At 37.2% G+C, this 18,673-nt stretch overlaps 1 protein-coding gene across 1 annotated transcript in view; it reads right to left on the reverse strand.

Annotated features, from left to right (window-relative positions):
• The window catches only part of LOC110451379 (abnormal spindle-like microcephaly-associated protein homolog), a 59,002-nt gene extending 40,395 nt beyond the window's left edge, over positions 1-18,607 (reverse strand). Inside the window, exons 1-10 of the mRNA XM_021499350.1 lie at positions 17,917-18,607; positions 12,559-15,499; positions 9,977-10,069; positions 9,088-9,237; positions 8,116-8,352; positions 7,336-7,403; positions 6,952-7,093; positions 5,941-6,071; positions 907-1,082; positions 117-256 (exon numbers count right to left, since the gene is read on the reverse strand). Coding sequence (XP_021355025.1) covers positions 117-256; positions 907-1,082; positions 5,941-6,071; positions 6,952-7,093; positions 7,336-7,403; positions 8,116-8,352; positions 9,088-9,237; positions 9,977-10,069; positions 12,559-15,499; positions 17,917-18,489 — 4,651 coding nt within the window. The 5' untranslated portion in view covers positions 18,490-18,607. The remainder of the gene's footprint in view (positions 1-116; positions 257-906; positions 1,083-5,940; positions 6,072-6,951; positions 7,094-7,335; positions 7,404-8,115; positions 8,353-9,087; positions 9,238-9,976; positions 10,070-12,558; positions 15,500-17,916) is intronic.
• Between the last annotated feature and the right edge of the window lie 66 nt (positions 18,608-18,673).

An 18,673-nucleotide genomic window follows, 5' to 3' on the forward strand; every position in this document is an offset into this window, starting at 1 on the left:
ATTGTATATAGTCAGTCTGTTGTAAGAGTATTACAGACATTGCTGGATTGTATATAGTCAGTCTGTTGTAAGAGTATTACAGACATTGCTGGATTGTATATAGTCAGTCGACTCACCATTGTCAAAGGTCACACCTTGTGTAGTGAGTGCCTTAAACACCACCTCCATGTTGTGAACCTTTTGGAGTCGGCTGATGGCTGGAGTTCTGAGTTTCTTGGACAGATCCCAGTGGTTAGTAAGTAACTCCAGTATACGGCTGTCAACAAAAACCAACATAATTCTAGTATTTGTTACCATTGCTCTCAACCTTGGCTTGACAGAAGGTGATTTCTGTTTTATATATGAAAAAGTTTCTTGACTTTTTAAAATGACAATAACTACTTAATTGGATAGTCTGAAGAAGTGGCAGATAAAAAGTTATCTCAAGGAAAAGAAACGATGAAGATTTCAAATACTCATTGTCTAAACTCTTCAAACCACAAACAAAATATGCGTTCTTGTATTCTAAAAGACTATTACCACACAGCAGGTGCATAACATGCCTGTCTTGGCATTTTGTTGAAAATCGAATACAGTAGCAAACTGATCAACTGATTCCTAAACACCGACTCATCCTAAACAACAATGTCGATCACTCCACAATGTCACAAAAAATTGTGGTAAAAATACTTCCCACAATAGGTGACTATCGCTCATTAAACTCTTGGTAGTTCATTTTCAAATTATAAAAAGAAAACAAGCTTAAAGGCGGTGTTTTCCTTTTGAAAATTAAGAGTTAAAGATGATAAATGACATTTAGATGTTGTTGACCTTCTATTTTAAAGGACCGAAGATCAAAGGAGACTACTGCAATATGTTAACAAACTTTTAGTCACTACAACTACAATTGGTGAAAAAGTGACTTACGTCAGCCGGATGCCATCACGAAGGTCAGTGGCCAGATTGGTGACAGCATAGTCAAACTCATCCATTGAAGTCTGTTGATGAGTCACCACGTAACCAAGGTAACCAAGATGCTTGGTGACGTCACCTTCCCCGCTGAGGTAGTTTCGAGAGAACTGTATCAGCATTGCTTTGGTTGACTGAAACATACATCAACATCCCTTGTGCAATCTGGATTAATACATAGCTATCATAAATAGTTATTCTACTAAATCAAAATACTTTTTTTGTGTTTTTATGCTGCACAGCAGAAGTACTCATAATCATGGTTAAAAACAGACTGATATTTATTTACCTTTAACTCAACAAATTTAGTGAATTTGATTTGTTCTAGGAAAGTAAACAAGAGGCCCAGAGGGCCTGTATCGCTCACCTGAATATAATTAAAGTAATTGGTATGAAGTAAAGATAAAGCACTCCATGGTAAGTGCTGTTAGTACATATGAAATTTCAGAAAGATCCATCTAGTACTTGAGATATAGAGAACAAACTTCAAACAGAGCCCCACCCCTATGCCCCTACGGGGGTCATACCCACCAATTATACAAAATTGAGTCACAGTCACCAAAGGATGCTCCACGCTAAATATGAATAAAATCCCTTAATCCCAATGGTTGGAGAAGGATTTTAAAGGTTTTACCTCTATTTTTCCTATTTGGTCCCACCCTTCTGCCCCCCCCCCCTCGGAGACCACACCTACTGCTAATACAAAAATTGAGTCCCCTTGGCCCAAGGATGCTCCAGACTAAATCAGGTTCAAATCCCTTAATCCCTTTGGTAGAAGAAGGATTTTAAAGGTTTTACCTCTATTTTCCCTATTGGGCCCCACATCTCTGCCTACAGCAGGGTCAGACACACCGTTTATACAACATTGGTTTCCCTTCACCCAAGAATGCTTCAGACCAAATATGGACAAAATCCTGCCATTCCTACTGAAGAAGAAGGATTTTGAAGATTTACGTCTATTTCCCCTATTGGGCCGCACCCCTCAGGTCCCAGAGGGGCCACACCCACCGTTTATACAAAATTGGTTCCCCACTACCCAATGATGCTCCACACCAAATATGGACCAAATCCTTTCATTCCTACAGAAGAAGGAGGATTTTAAAGAATAATTTGCTATATTTCCCCTATTGGGCCCCACGGCTCAGGCACCTGGGGGGGCCAGATCCACAGTGTATAAAAAATTGGTTCCCCTTCACCCAAGAATGCTTCAGACCAAATATGGACCAAATCCTTTCGTTCCTACAGAAGAATAAGAATTTTAAAGAATAATTTACTATGTTTCCCCTAATTGGCCCCGTCCCTCAGGCACCTGATGGGCAAGATCCACGGTTTATACAAAATTGGTTCCCTTTCACCCAAGGATGCTTCTGACCAAATCCTTTCATTCCTACAGAAGAAGAAAGATTTTAAAGAATAATTTGCTATATTTCCCCTATTGGGCCCCGCCCATCAGCCCCCAGGGGGGCCTGACCCACCATTTATACAAACTTTGTTCCCCTTCCCCCAAGGATGCTTCTGACCAAATATGAACCAAATCCTTTCATTCCTACAGAAGAAGAATAATTTTAAAGAATAATTTGCTATATTTCCCCCATTTGGCCCGCCCCTCAGGCCCCTGGGGGGCCAGACCCACCATTCATACAAAATTGGTTCTTCTTCACCCAAGGATGCTCCACACTAAATTTGTTAAAATCCGCTCAGTGGATCATGACAAGTAGTGTATAGTTGACGGACGACGGACGCTGCGGTATGGCATAAGCTCACCTTGTTTTTGAGTTTCAGCAAATTTGACCCTTTTTGACCCTGCTTTTCGGGTCAAGGGGAGGAGGGGGAGGGGGAGGNGGGGAGGGAGGGGGAGGCCAGGGAGTCAGTAGAGTGTTGTTTAAGAAGTTTAATATGTCAATTGTGTAACAACCGACAACTCACAAAAGGTGACCACAATAAATAAGTCATACAGGACTTCGTCACAGAAGACCTAAAATTTAAGTATAGTATTCCTGTTGATTGTGTTTATTTTTCTGTCTCCATGGATCAATCAGTCAGCATTGTCCACTCAAGTGGTTTCCTTGCGGTAACTCTGCCAGTGGTCACTTTGTTATAAAAAGTGATATGGAAATCCTTGAAGGAAAGCTCGGATTTTCATTAAACTTTCTCCCCATGCATGTAATATGATATCACATATAAAAAATATATGGAAATCAACATGGCCAACAGCAGGGGCAGACGACAGCAATTTTTTAAAGACAAAAGTTTGTCTGATGTGTATAATAAACTCCCCTTTATACAAAGGAATTTGCATTCCCCTAGCTAGGGCTACCAAGAGGTACATTGGACCTGTATCGCTCACCTTGTTTTATATACAAGTCATTACAACTGAATGCATTAGTACATCTTTATATGAAATTTCCTCAAAACCAGACAAGATCTATGTTCTAACCCGACTGGGACCACAATATCTGACTTTCAACTAACCAGGGGCCTCTATTGAGTTGCCATGTTAACAGATTTTGAAATAAGTAATGTCATATTACAGGGTGTAATTCGACAATACCTTAATTTTCATTCAACTATCAGCTTTTATAAACCTAGAAACCAATTTTTAACAATTTATGAAAACTACATCATAGAATATGATAACCTAGCTGTACCATTTCTTAGGACCGCAGGTGTTAAGGAGGAGATGCGTTTTAAAGCAAATTTAGCTAAGTTCCCCTTCAGGGCCCCGCCCCCTGGCCTCAGGGTACGAACCAACCTCATTTATTTAGGAAATTATTGCACTCCCTTACTGATGCTTCAGACTAAATTTGGTTGAAATCCTCTCTGGCATTTAGAAGGAGATGTGTTTTAAAGCAAATTTAGCCGAGTTCCCCTTCCGCCCTTTGTCTTCAGGGGTCGAACCAACCTCATTTATTTAGGAAATGATTGCCCTCCACCAATAGGTTTCAGAGCAAATTTGGTTAAAATCGTCTCTGGGGTTTAGGAGAATGCGTTTTAAAGCAAATTTAGCTAATTCCCCTTCAGGGCCCTGCCCCCCAGGCCTCAGGGGTTGAACAAACCCAGGGCTCACCCTGGACCTAAAAAATCAGTAGCCAAAAAAGTAGCCATGTTTGAATTTTAATTGCCATTTTTTTTTAAACAGTGGCCATACTTTCTCGGCCTCCAACCGTTACGGATAGGCCCTCCATTAAAATCATTAAATATTTAATATTTTTTGAAGTGCAACTATTCAATATGATGTTAAATTAAGTAGTACTCTGTTAATTTTTTTTTTTGTTATACATCATGTTTATAATTTAATTCATAATGTGATATTTTTTTAATCCTGTCAGATTTTATGGCTGAAATTTTAAGAAAATATGATTTAAATTAAAATGCTGAAAATTTCCACCAGAACATTTTTTTTTCAAAAGGGAGACTTTTTCAGACTTTATCTCATTTCTTGACACAGGAATTGTGAAAAAATCTAGGCTGAAAAGTTTAAATGTTAAGATATTATTTGCCTTTAATTCCATGCCTTCAATCAAAAAATAAAACTAATAAAATCCAAATAAAAAGTAGCCTCAGTGATGCAATATTGATAATTATTTTTCCGTTATTCATGTTTTAAGTAAAAAAAATACATGAATATATTTAAAAAGATCACACATTTCAAATGTAAATGGCAGTAGAACACATTTGAAAGGAAATGGACGAATTTATAACGGTATTGACAAACCCTTCGAAATAAATCAGGAGCACATCACGTCGCGCAACTTGGCCATTCCCGTGCACGTGTCGTCGATTGGCACCTAATACAAGCGACCGTCGAAGTAATTCTGAACGGTTTGCTGTTCTAAAAACCGCATAACTGCGATGCTAAATAACTTTTTCTCGATCACTTGAAATTCTAAAATGTCTAACCACGAAGGTACACAGTCAGATACGATATAGGGCCTATCGATTGAAGTGATCTGAAAGGCCGAAAATCGGCACTTCGACATGGTGTTTCAAGGCGATACTTATACTTTCTAATCAAGCACATCGGAAGTATTTATGCTTTCTATGGTACTGGAAAAGGTAAATGAAAACCATGTACACTAATTTAAATATACTGAACCTATAAATTTGTTGGAGCCGGTGTTTGAACGAGTTTATCAGATCGACTTACGACGCCGTCAAATGTACGTGTGTGAGACCACCTATGTGTGACATGCTTATCAGACTGTTTTCTCAACGTCAATGGATCATCCAATTAACTTGACCCCACTGTCCATTATTGTACAAGAATTATAACACCTGTTGTCATCTGAAGCTTGATAATTGACTTTACAACTTAGACAAAAGCATTAACTAACTCGCAGTCGTACAGCGCGCGCTGATCTGTGACGGCCCTGATTATGTTTACGCAATCAGTGTCAGCCACAATACACACGTGAGCTCGAGTGGACGGATCGTTCTCTGGGACAAAGATACAGAGTTTCCCCATTTAAAAAAACTAAGTAGTCAATTTAGTAGCCACATCGAATTTTTAGTAGCCAATAAAAAATAAAAGTAGCCAATGGCTACTTTGGCTACCCACAGCGTGAGCTCTGCAAACCCTTATTTATTTAAGAAATAAATGCCTGTCCCTACTGATGCTTCAGACTGAATTTGGTTAAAATCCTCTTTGGTGTTTAGGAGGAGATGCGATAAAGCAAAATTCGCTAAGTTCCCTTTCAGGGCCCTGCCCCCTGGCCTCAGGGATCGAACCAACCTCATTTATTTAAGAAATGATTGCCCTCCCCTAGTGATGCTTCAGACTAAATTTGGTTGAAATCCTCTTTGGCGTTTAGGAGGGGATATGTTTTAAAGAAAAAGTTGACGACGGACTCTGAGCCACGGCAGAAGCTCACTATAGTCCTTCAGACCAGGTGAGCTAATAATAATCATGTGTTTAATCTTTAGTATGTCCATTAAAAGAAGATTCAGATCGTTCTTATTTTTGTGATTCAACTATACAAAAACACTTCTCACCTTGAACTCTGAGTCTTTACAGAAGAGACAGGGATCATGGTTGATGAGTCTGTTAGATTTGGCTTGGTCCAGGAAGAAGATCAACATAAAAAACTTCTTCATCAAATGTTGTGCAATTGCCTCAGCATAGCCTACAAACCACAAATATAATGTCATACAATGTTTGACCATCATCCTGGCAAAAAAAGTGTTCCCTATATTACTAGACAGAAGCATCGTCTTTTTTTAGATAATGGAAGGTAACAATCCTACTCTAGCTGAATGAATGTACATATTTCTCTCATGTCCCTGTGTGTAAGATAGAGCTGTCAAGGGTAAGAAATGGGTGTAGGAAATTTCTATCTTACACCCCATTTCACATGATGTGACATCACAACGGCTCAACAATGACGTGACATTGTCACAAATTTGGAACTCTCAGATGCCGCAACGCGAAGAAGGGGTCGTGATGAGATTAAAACCTTTTACGATATATTTACCGTACACGTTAGAAAGATGTGATTAATTTTCTGCGCAAACATGGTTTGCAAATATGGGATATGAATTTATTGGAATGAGAGAAAAATACTCTTTCATGTCCAAAGGTGTAGGATAGGGAAATTCCACCCTCAGGATTTTCCGGTGGAATTACCCTATACTGCATCCCTGGGCATCAAAGAGTCTTATAATATACATCTATCCTTTGACACCTCCAAAATAAATCTTTATATATATAATTTATATCAAGATTTGCATTCCTTTGCCAACTTTTCAAACCATTAAAACAAGATATTAGATTGCCCCCTTTTGCCAAAAATTGACCCCCCCCCCCCCCCCCCCTTTGCAGAATGCTAATTTATTATGCAAAGATTTTGCTCAACTTCAAAGTTAGCATTTGTTTTTCCATAAAATACTGAGCAAGTTACATCAGAATCAGGTGGTACTTGAGTAAGTTATTATGCAGAAATTGTTGACCAATTAGAGGGCAGTGTGCTGAATTAATTAGACTTTTGTTCATAAAGAAACACCTACCATCACGATACAGGTGTGGCACAGTAGGGTGGCAGTACTCTGATGCGATATCTGGATTGCTGAGCAGACGAGTGACGATAAATCGGGATATACCGATGACATCACTGTTGTTCTGAATGGGGATCATCTCTCCATACACAGTCTGCAAGGATACCATAACAAAATATATTGTATACATTTTAATGTTTTGGTCAACAAATGCAAATACAAACAATGTTGATAGTGTACACAATTTCACCTTTTCTTATTTTGTTTTATTGTTTTCAATGTTCCTATAAAACATGAAAAATGTCAACATTACAACAATCAATGGTGTCATTATTGACCATGAAAAATTAGATTTGAACTAGATATTGTCAGAAGAGTACAACAAAGTTCACATACCTCCAGACCAATTCTGAGCCACAGAGGATTGAAGGAGAGGATCATATCCAGAATGTTCTGCTTCATACCTACAAAACCAAACCATTAGTATCATATTTACATATTTTCTTGATTGATTTCTTAATTAGTGATTTTTGAAATTGCAACTTTCCAGGCATACATAAGACTATGCAAGGGAGTAAAAAAATAATTTCAAAGAACTTGCCCGGGCAAGCAGTCATTACAAATCCACTTACCCAGAGATAATTTCTACTTGCCCCATAAAATACATAATTTACAGCCAAAATAAAGTTATTTCAATTTTCATATGAAATTGAAAATATAAGGGTATTTTATTTTAAAAGCTGCAGTATTATAAAGTAGATTATTTGCTATTTAATATCAGTCATAGTCAATCCTACTTTCCTTATTTGCATGGATTACGTTGTTTACATAAAAGCATTCAGCTGGTAGCTTTATTATTGGTCAGTTACAGGTTAAAGATATCATTGATCTTAGCCTATCTGGGGAAAAAGCACCTCACAGATGCCTTTATTTGGAAAATGTCACCAAATCGCAATTGCATCACATGATCATTTTTTATTCACATTTCAAACGCTATTGATAATGGCATGGTGCAAAACCGAGTAATCCCAACCCTGGATCGGAAGTTGAACTGAACTTAATCGTATCCTCAGGTGAGGATTTCTCTGTCCACACCACACATAGTGATGGATTCTATTATAATAAACCCCAAAATACATTGTAACAGAGTAATTTACAGTGCATCTTGGTACATACCGAGGTCCGCATGCACTTTCTTGTCTTTGCGAATTACTAGTCGGAGACTTTCAATCTCTGCCTCAAGTTTCTGAATCACATGGACGATCTCCTTTGTCTGAAACAGATTACAAGAACTCCGACGAAGCTGGTTGAGTCGGCGTCTTGCAGTGTAGGCACGGATAGACAAAACCTCTTTGCTTGGTGCCAGTTTAATATTGCTCCGACTGGCCTCTACACACAGAGCTCCCGCATCAACTGAAGTCAGAAATATGAAATCATATTTTGATTTCCTCTCAAATGCTGAAGGTATTGCAATATATTTTTACTCGGCCAGGGATAAATTTCATGTATTTGCTTTTTGAAGTGAAGAAAACTGATTCATTGTTTTCATACTGTATGGCTTTGCGAAGTCACATGTAATCCATTGTGGACTGCTCAAAAAGTTGTCCTCTATATCTCGCCACAGCAGAAAATGTCTTCACAGCGAAAAAAAATGTCTTTGTTTAATGTCACAGAACATAAGTACAATAGCAATGGACAGAATAATAGCTTTAATTCTCAGAATCAGAATTATCAATGCAAACTCCAGCTATTATTTTATCTATTGATATTAGGTTATCTCCATTGTTTACAGAAGTTGAAAGTTATATTGATATACTTCTATTATATACCGTAATGGAACTAGGGGTTCTGGGACCACCTGTATAAAACATCTCAAAGTGGAGGAAAATCTCAAGCAATGTATGGTCTATAGGAAATCTTAGACTTGAGATGTTTTATACAAGCAGGGCCAGGTATGTTTGTGATTATTTGCCTGGGAAACCCAGGAAAATGTGATTCAACTAATGTTACTTTATTAATAACCCATGAAAAATTGAGTATTTTTCAACTTCAAGATACTCATTTTATTATAAATGTCTATGCCATCTTTTTTTAAACCTGAAGGCCCTAGTTTTGACATGACCTAATGGAGAAGTGTCTACTACAAACCTTTCACTCGTTTGTTGTTGTGCTGATACTCATCGGCAGGTGTTAGCACGAAGTTGAGCCAATGTACAAATCCCCGCTCCTGTTTGTCAATCCATCGCTCGTCGTAGTACATATTTTTGGATGCAAAGGGCATTGGGTGCTTTGGCAAGGCTGAAGGCGTAATAAAATACATGTTGAGTAGAACAATAATCAATATGTGCTCTTAGTTATCTTAAATAGTAAAAAAAACCAAAAAAACAGGGAATTCTTGAAAAAGTTCAAGTGTGTCAAGAACTTAATTTTCAAACCATCAAACTGCAATCCACATGATTAAATTTGAATCAAGTTCCCACTACAGATAAATGTAATATACCCCAAAGTGTCAGATAATGATCTTTAAAATTCTGATCTAGCATCTTATATATGTAATTACAGGACCTTTCCATCCACAGAAAGTATTTGATTCTAGATAGCATGTCTGGTCTGGGTCTTTGATATCAGACGATTGATGAAATTTAGCATACTTTTTTGTATTTTGACCTCAAACTCTAGTATATGTCCCACTCCACCGGCTACCAGGGGTTAGAATCCACATGATTCGCAATTTTGGTTTGTGTTTGGCCATTGAAGCACAAGAAATCTTATTGAAATTGGTTCAGCAGTTTTTGAGAAAAAGTTGAAAATGTGAATTGTTTATGAATGGATGATGCACAAAAACAACCATTTTTTTTGTTGCACATTCTTATTTCATAAAAGAAAATATGACAATAAAATTCAAACAAATTCTTCTGTCTTTCAGATCTATATGCATTTTTAATTGTTGCAGAATACTTTTTACATGGCTAACTTTGATTAAGTGATACAGAATGCATAGACTTAACAGGTCTGTTGGTGATGAAGATGTGTTTACCTGTTGGGCGTGTCCTCTTCATTAGGATGAGTTTGGTCTGGGCCAAACCTTTCCCTGCACACTTAGTTCTATTGGAGGGTTTCTGTGGTACGCCTGTTTGGATCAGATTACGTCATAAATTAAGGCTGTCACAATATATTGAACAAGAGGCCTGGGGGCGGAACAATATACGCCCGTCGAATGGCATATAGTGTTATAAACTTTCTAACATTGAAATAAGATCTGCATCATTCTAAGAGTGATTAGCTGACATGCTATAAAAAAAGGAAGGAGAAAATCTCCGGACAAAAAAACAAATACTGAAATGAGCATAGGGCAATAACTTTTTAAGGGAGACACAACTTCATATCATGATTATAATGTATACCAAGTTTCAAAGAGATCGGTCGAAAATGTAGGAGGAGATTGCCGGACAAATAAAAGTTTACGCCGGACGGCCGACAGGACAACCCCATACCATAATACTTCCGTCAAATTTGACGGGCGTATAAAAACCAGTGTATCTTAATATACTGGCACATTAATATTGTATCACATCACATACAGAAATGAAATATTGCTCTATTGTAAAATTTCTCAAATGCTTACTTTTTATGTATCCACTGTCTTTTAGATTTGTCGACTGTTATACACATGCCAGTAAAATATCCATATGATATATATGATTTGGTCCGATATCATTCTGACAAGTTTCTTTTTAAATTGAGCACTTTTTCCCTGTGACAGTATATTAGGATACATATCACAGTATATCGGGATACATATCACAGTATATTGGGATACATATCAGAGTATATTGGTATACATATCACAGTATATTGGTATATATATCACAGTATATTGGTATACATATCACAGGATATCGAGATCCATATCACAGTATATTGGTATACATATCACAGTGTATCGAGATACATATCACAGTATATCGGGATACATATCATAGTATATTGGTATACATATCACAGTATATTGAGATACATATCACAGAATATTGGTATACATATCACAGTATATAGAGATACATATCACAGTATATTGGCATACATATCACAGTATATCGAGATACATATCAGAGTATATTGGTATACATATCACAGTATATTGAGATACATATCACAGAATATTGGTATACATATCACAGTATATCGGGATTCATATCACAGTATATTGGTATACATATCACAATATATTGGTATACATATCATAGTATATTGGTATACATATCACAGTATATTGGTATCCATATCACAGTATATCGGGATACATATCACAGGATATCGGGATACCTATCACAGTATATTAGTATACATATCACAGTATATTGGTATACATATCAAAGTATATCGAGATACATATCACAGTATATTGCTATACATATCACAGTATATCGAGATACATATCAGAGTATATTGGTATACATATCACAGTATATCGGGATTCATATCACAGTATATTGGTATACATATCACAATATATTGGTATACATATCATAGTATATTGGTATACATATCACAGTATATCGAGATGCATATCACAGTATATTGGTATACATATCACAGCATATCGAGATACATATCACAGTATATTGGTATACATATCAAAGTATATCGAGATACATATCACAGTATATTGTTATACATATCACAGTATATCGTGATACATATCGCAGTATATTGGTATACATATCACAGTATATCCAGATACATATCACAGTATATTGGTATACATATCCCAGTATACCGAGATACATATCGCAGCATATTGGTATACATATCACAGTATATCGAGATGCATATCACAGTATATTGGTATACATATCACAGGATATCGAGATACATATCACAGTATATTGGTATACGTATCACAGTATATCGAGATACATATCACAGTGTATTGGTATACATATCACAGTATATCGAGATACATATCACAGGATATTGGTATACATATCACAGTATATCGAGATGCATATCACAGTATATTGGTATACATATCACAATATATCGAGATACATATCACAGTATATTGGTATACATATCGCAGTATATCGAGATACATATCACAGTATATTGTTATACATATCACAGTATATCGTGATACATATCGCAGTATATTGGTATACATATCACAGTATATCTGGATACATATCACAGTATATTGGTATACATATCCCAGTATACCGAGATACATATCGCAGCATATTGGTATACATATCACAGTATATCGAGATACATATTACAGTATATTGGTATACATATCACAGTATATTGGTATATATATCACAGTATATTCTTTCTGTATTGCAATATATTGTGATGTACACTAGGGTCCCAAGCAGAAAATAATACTCATCAAAGTTCAAATAGGAATATCAGTCAAGTCAGTTAAATATTTGGGGTCCCCCCAACTGTTACAGGGATGGTGTCAACATGAAAATCAATATCAAATAATGATATCAAACACATCAATTAATTTGACAACAGTAGGAATACCCTGAACTTTCTGTGACTTTTTAGTGGCTGAACATCCAAACCTTGCTTTAGTTATATCCTCTGTATTTATCTGGATGCTGTACTTACTTGTCTTGGTGTCGTCTTTAGTGGCCATGGCCTGTCTGAGTTTGGTGGTGGGACGGGACAATGTAGGGACAGTCATCCCCAACACACCAGTCTGTATAGACCCTGTAGATCTCAGCCTCTTGTTGCTGGTCTCACTAACACCTCTGGTTTCACTGTGAGTTCGTTTCTTCACCATCTCCTTTCCTCTGTTGGCCATTACAGATTTTTTGGCAGCGGGGATGACAGGATCTGGAGAACCTGTTATAAAGGCAACATAGGGTTTCCTCTCTTCAGGAACTGTCACTGCTTTGTCTGTGGCCGGACTGTCTGAAGCATTATCACCTTTTAGCTGTTGTTCTCTTCCCGTTTTGGGTTCACAAGATTCTACAGGTTTTGATTCAATAGAAATATCATTAATGCTAATTGGGTCATTTGCACCGAGGGATTTTTCTTCATTAGTTTGTTGTGTGATGCTCTTGATATCCACTGTAACTTTGTTAGGATGGTCAATCGTTATTGGATTGACCCTGTTTGTACTCTGAGAAGCAACGCCCATTTTTGTTGTCAAGTTGTCTGTTTGAATGGCAGCTTCATCGTCAGGATCCTCGAGTGGTGGAAACAGACGCTTTCTACCAACGATGCTAAGGTCAAGGACCTTTGGATTCTCCACTACATGTGTAGACCGTCGTGAATTGTCAGGGTTTGGGCTGGTAGGCAGCTGGTGAGGAGTCTTTGTAAAACTACTGGTACTATTGACACTGACATCAGTGGGAGTGAGGCCCATTGAGTGTAAATTTGGACTATTTTTTAATAAAATTGACACACATCGCTCAGGGTTCTCCTCGGGTACGACTGTAAGCAGTCTTGGTGAATCATTAGACAAATTGTGAACCTTAATGTCACAAGCAACGGCAGTGTCCTCTGTATTCAAGTGAGACGAGAGATTTTTCTGTGTGACCTGCAGGAGTGTGTCGGATGGCCTTTCCTTGGTGACGGTCAGAGTTGCCCGACGTGCAAACAATTCTCTCATTGGCGTATCTGCTGGCAAAACGCTAGGGGACTGAAAGCTAGCATCTTGTGTTGGAGAGACTCCACTTTCCTGTGTAAACAGCCTCTTTCCTGTGGAAGTCCGTCCTTCTGGGGTGATGTCATTAACTGGTTTCTCCTTTGTTACAGTTGTAGTGTTAATGACAGAAATTAACCCATCCAGGCTATCTTGACTCATTCTGTCATGTTTTCCCTTTCCAGTATTCGATGGCTCTTCCCCTGTATTTATGCCATGCTCTTTGCATGGAAGCAGTTCTACTGTCGGCGTGTCGACAGTGAGGTTAGGAGATCCAAAGACAGAACTTGGGGAGTTGCATGTTGGAGAAACTTCACCGCAAGGTACAAACAACCTCTTTGCCGTGGAAATCTCCCTTTCTTGGGTTTTAACACAAGTCGATTTGGTCAAAGCTTTTGTGTTGATATTCACCAGTAGCTCTGGTGTGTTAAGGGCTTTTTGGTGAAGGCTGTTAGTAGATGAAATATGTGTGGGAATTGGTGATCTAGAAATTGATCCATCTAAACTATCTTCACTTATTCTGTCTTGTTTAAACTTTTTAATGGCACAAATTGGTTTCTTACAAAGATTTTCTTTGTTTCCCTTCCTTGCTTCCTTCCTAGAAATGCTAGTATCAGCTCCTTTGGATTTTATGTCTTCTTTCTTTGTTATTGCTTTCTGATTTCCTTGCCGCGTAAATGTGGTTCGTCTAGGACGAGAAACGTCTTTTGGTGTGATTGCTGTCCTTTCTCTAATGAAAGTCTCCCTGCGTAACATAGGAGATTGGTAAGCAGTGAGTGCAGACTTCAGGACAAACGTTTCCCTTTTGTTGTCAAAAGACATGGGAGAAAACAGAGGAGAAGGATTTTGAGTGGCCAAAGACATTTTGACAGTCTGTAACTGTTTCACCATGATGTCATGTGGGATTGAACTGTTCAAAATGGACTCTGGACTTGGAATAGTGTTGGGGTCGTGTTGAAAACTTAGCTCAAGTCTTTCTTGTGTGTCATTCAGCTCCTTCAGGAACTTATTTGGGCTAATGAAATTTTTCATGGGTTGATCAGGCCTGGACATCCTTTCTGGAGTCGGAAGTAGGGTGGAATGGGCTGGTAATCTGCTGATTGTGGAACCAACATCATATAAACTGGTGTCAATACCTCTTTGACTGCACAGCGAGTCTTGCAGGAAACTGTTCGGTGACAGGGCATCTGCTTTAAGTTCTGGGTCAAACCATTGGTTTTCCTTATCAGGAGTTTTCTCACTGACTTGGTCAGCACCGACAGGTGTGTTCAGATCACTATTCTGTGGTTCACTTCCAGGCATGTTTGTTATGGTATCAGGAGTGTCCTGGTTTGTTGACAGGATCCTGTCAGGAGTATTGAGGTCGGCCAGAATAATTCTATCAGGTGTATTCAGCTTTGCTCGATCCTCATTGTTTATAGTTTGCCTGACCACAATAATATCATCGTCACTGTTATCAAGGTATTTAGCAACTAAAGGGGACAAACATTCCAATTCCTCCTGATCTTTACCCTGGAGTTTCTTGACTGAAGATTTCCCAGGCATTTTCACCACCTTTGGAACTACAAATTCTGCCGATTTGATGGAGTCTTCCAATGGTTTGATGGGGGTGATGTGACCGATAGGGAACTCTGAATCAATGCAACCACCCACCACTTGATTTGGTATTACCAAAGACTCCTTTTGCTTTGGTGGGAAACTGTCCTGGTGTCTAGCCGGTGTCTTTTTCATAGGAGCTGGGACTTTGTTTTCTCTTCCCTTTGACAGCCTCTTTTGTCCCTCCCCACTCCTCCTGGTCTCTCCCTTTGTTGGGCTGTATGACTTGGCTATATTGGCCAGACTTGGTGTCTGTATAATGGAAAATGGCTTTTTCATAGCTCTTCCCAATATACCCTTTTTCTGAAAGGGAGATGATAACTTAAATGAGTATAGCAAATAAAGACATAAATCAAACAGACTGTATTAAATACATAATGAGAGATTAATTATAATTTCTCTCCAGTTGAGTTACATATGTATACAAGTTTGTATGAGACCTTATAGTTAATAAGGGCATTTGCTATTTGAGAATAAACTCATTGGATAAAATATATACATACAGTATTAGGAATGATAATCAATAAGCTCACAATATATTATCTGGTTTCTCTAGACCTAATGGCTAATCTTAGTAAATTTTAAAAATAAAATTTTACAAATATATGTGAGGATAGTCGGGATACCCAATGGATCATCAAATCATCATTTTATTCTTTTATTGCAAATTGACTAGATGAATAATATAAATATATGGTACAAATATCAACGGAAGAATGTTGAGAGGTGTTTTTGCATTGAAATTGATATCCTTGGCTAACATAATTAAAAGATTTGAATAACAATCCAACATCTCCAGGTTGTGGTTCCTATTTTTACAAACTTCAACACACGAAATGGATCACTTAAGGCTTGGATTTCCAATATCATAAGCTTAAAATGAACAAATGTTTACTGGCATCTCAAAACTTTATAGTGACCTTTTGAATGTTTATTTACGGGTGAATATATATATATGTTATATGTACAGTAACTGAGTTTATTCCTATTGTCCATAACAGAAGGCATACAAACACTTTCTTTTATCAATGAAAACAAATAAATATTTTCTGAGTATGAAACTTGTGTAAGTCTTATGATGCTATTTTCATTTGTAAATCTAATCACACTTAAACGGTTGCCTGATAATGTATTCCAAGGATGCATCTCTGTAAAACATGAACTGTTGACATATATTTAAAGATTTAAAAGTATTTTTGTGAAGACTGATCTATTTTCCTATATAGTATATTGTTTTTTGAAAAGACTAAGGTTTTACTATAATGAAACAATAGATGATGATGTCTTTAGCTTAAATTTGATGTATTTCTTGGTATTACCAGAATGCATGTGGCCGTGGTGGATTAACTTGTTACTTTTAACTCTGACATCATAAGTAAGTTTTAGGGGTTTATTTTAGAAATGTGATAGGTTATTTGTGTTGTTACATCTTGCAGTTTCCTGGAAATTGATATCACTTTTTTAAATTTTCCAATCGACTCCATATACATGTAATGTCACGCTACCACAATTGGTACACGGTCAGAAAATTGTTCGAATAGTACTTTAAAATTAAAATTAAAATTTGAGCATTTTCCTTTTACAGTATAACAAAAGAGATATTTATCAGCATTTCCGCCGAATAGTTTCGTTTTCAGGAACATTTTAAGAGTATACGATGACTTCAAAGTACATATATCAGAAAACCAGTAAAAACAACGTACATTTGTACGTCGACGAAATTTTGGAGGATTTTCAAGGGGTTAAATATAAGCATGTTTAAATGTTGATTTCTGTTCCTTATATTCGGATAATATAAAAGTGACTATTCCGTCTTTGCGTATTGCAGAGTTATCTTCTCTTGGGAGGAGGGATTGATTGTTACGTCACTTGTTTGTGAGAGGAACGTCATCAATTTTTGAGAAAACGACGTAATTTTCTCGCACAAACCAATGACTTAACAATCAATACCTGCTCCCAAGAGAAGATAAATCTGCAATATGCAAAGACGGAATATACAAACATAGTTCAGTATGGTATCTATAAAAGCAATATATTTTGTTGTAATCGGCACATCAAATATTAGAAACAAAAACAAATTCCATAGCCTGTGATATGGTGTACCAATTTGGGTACTATTTACGTCCGAAATCTCAATCAGAGTTTAGCGTTCTATTTTCAAAAACAAATTAATTAGATATAAAACTTTCCTGAAAATGAACCACCATAGGTAGTCTTTGTCAAGAATCATTCCAGATACAAGATCTGAATTTTTAAAGATCACTAAAAAACTGTCAAAATTGTACCAATTGTGGTAGCGTGATGTTATGAGCAAAATGAAAAAGGAATGCAAACAAAACTTGCTTTAATTGATTAAAATTATATGGACTTTGATTAAGAATAGATGCCATTCATTTGTATTGTAAAATGAAAATGCTGCATCAGCTTATATGAAAAAGTGTTCCAATTTGGGTATCGTTCCATTTTCGGAACCTTCACGTTAATTACAAGACCAGGATCCCTGAGGGTCAACAGCACAGATGCTCAGGTTCTTGAACATATATATAATACATATTTAGGTATTGCACATCACTGTGTTCCCATCCTTAATAACTTACTACTGCAAGAACCCAAGCACCCGTGGTAAACTGCTAGCTAATGTGTACGTTTGCATTTAATAATATTAACAATTACTGAGTGAATAACTATTAATTGAAATTTTTCATAGATAATAGACACACCACTTTCTTCTTCTGTGGGGGTTTTTCCACACAGCCAAATACAAAAGCCTGCAGTCTATAAGACCCATCAACCTGAAGCAGAATCATCTCTCTGAAATTCCCTTCTTCTTCTGGCGACCATGTGATTGTCAACAGCAAGGTATCCTCTGCTTCCACAGTAAATTTTGTCTTGTCAATGTCAAAATGTTTTTTAAATGGGAATTTTTCCACTTTAACATCTTGGGGATGATCGTGTGGATTTTTTATTATTAAACTTCGTCTTTTGATCATTCCCGGTTTTGCCCTACCAAAGCCTATTCTTGGCGGATTTGTAAAGTGAGTCAGTGTAAGAGTTTCAATATCGCCTTCTTCACTTTTTCTTCGACCAGCTGATCGTCTCTTAACCTTTTTCTCAATCGCAATTTCATATTTAGTACCCTTCCCCGGGTTTCCCAAATTATCAAACCATGATTTTCGTCCACTTCGCCTGGTTGGATTGCTCGGTGTTGAAGTTGTGAAGGCGATGGATCCGAAATTTTCCATTGCAACCTCTTGACTAGGAGAGAAGGTACCTGTATAGTCGCTGATATCCATCTTGCAATCGATAGAAGGCTTATCTATGCAACTATAATCGTTGATAGTGAGGCCTATCAGCGATCAAAAAATGTAAACATGAGTCCTCCATCGCACTTTCGAATCCGAATTTCGAGCCGTTCGATAGGTGACCAATCAAATGACGCGGTACAAAATTTAATTTACCGGAAGTTCACAATCGTAA

This window comes from Mizuhopecten yessoensis, unplaced genomic scaffold (genome assembly GCF_002113885.1).
Source record: "Mizuhopecten yessoensis strain PY_sf001 unplaced genomic scaffold, ASM211388v2 scaffold5979, whole genome shotgun sequence".
Taxonomy (NCBI): Eukaryota; Metazoa; Mollusca; class Bivalvia; order Pectinida; family Pectinidae; genus Mizuhopecten; species Mizuhopecten yessoensis.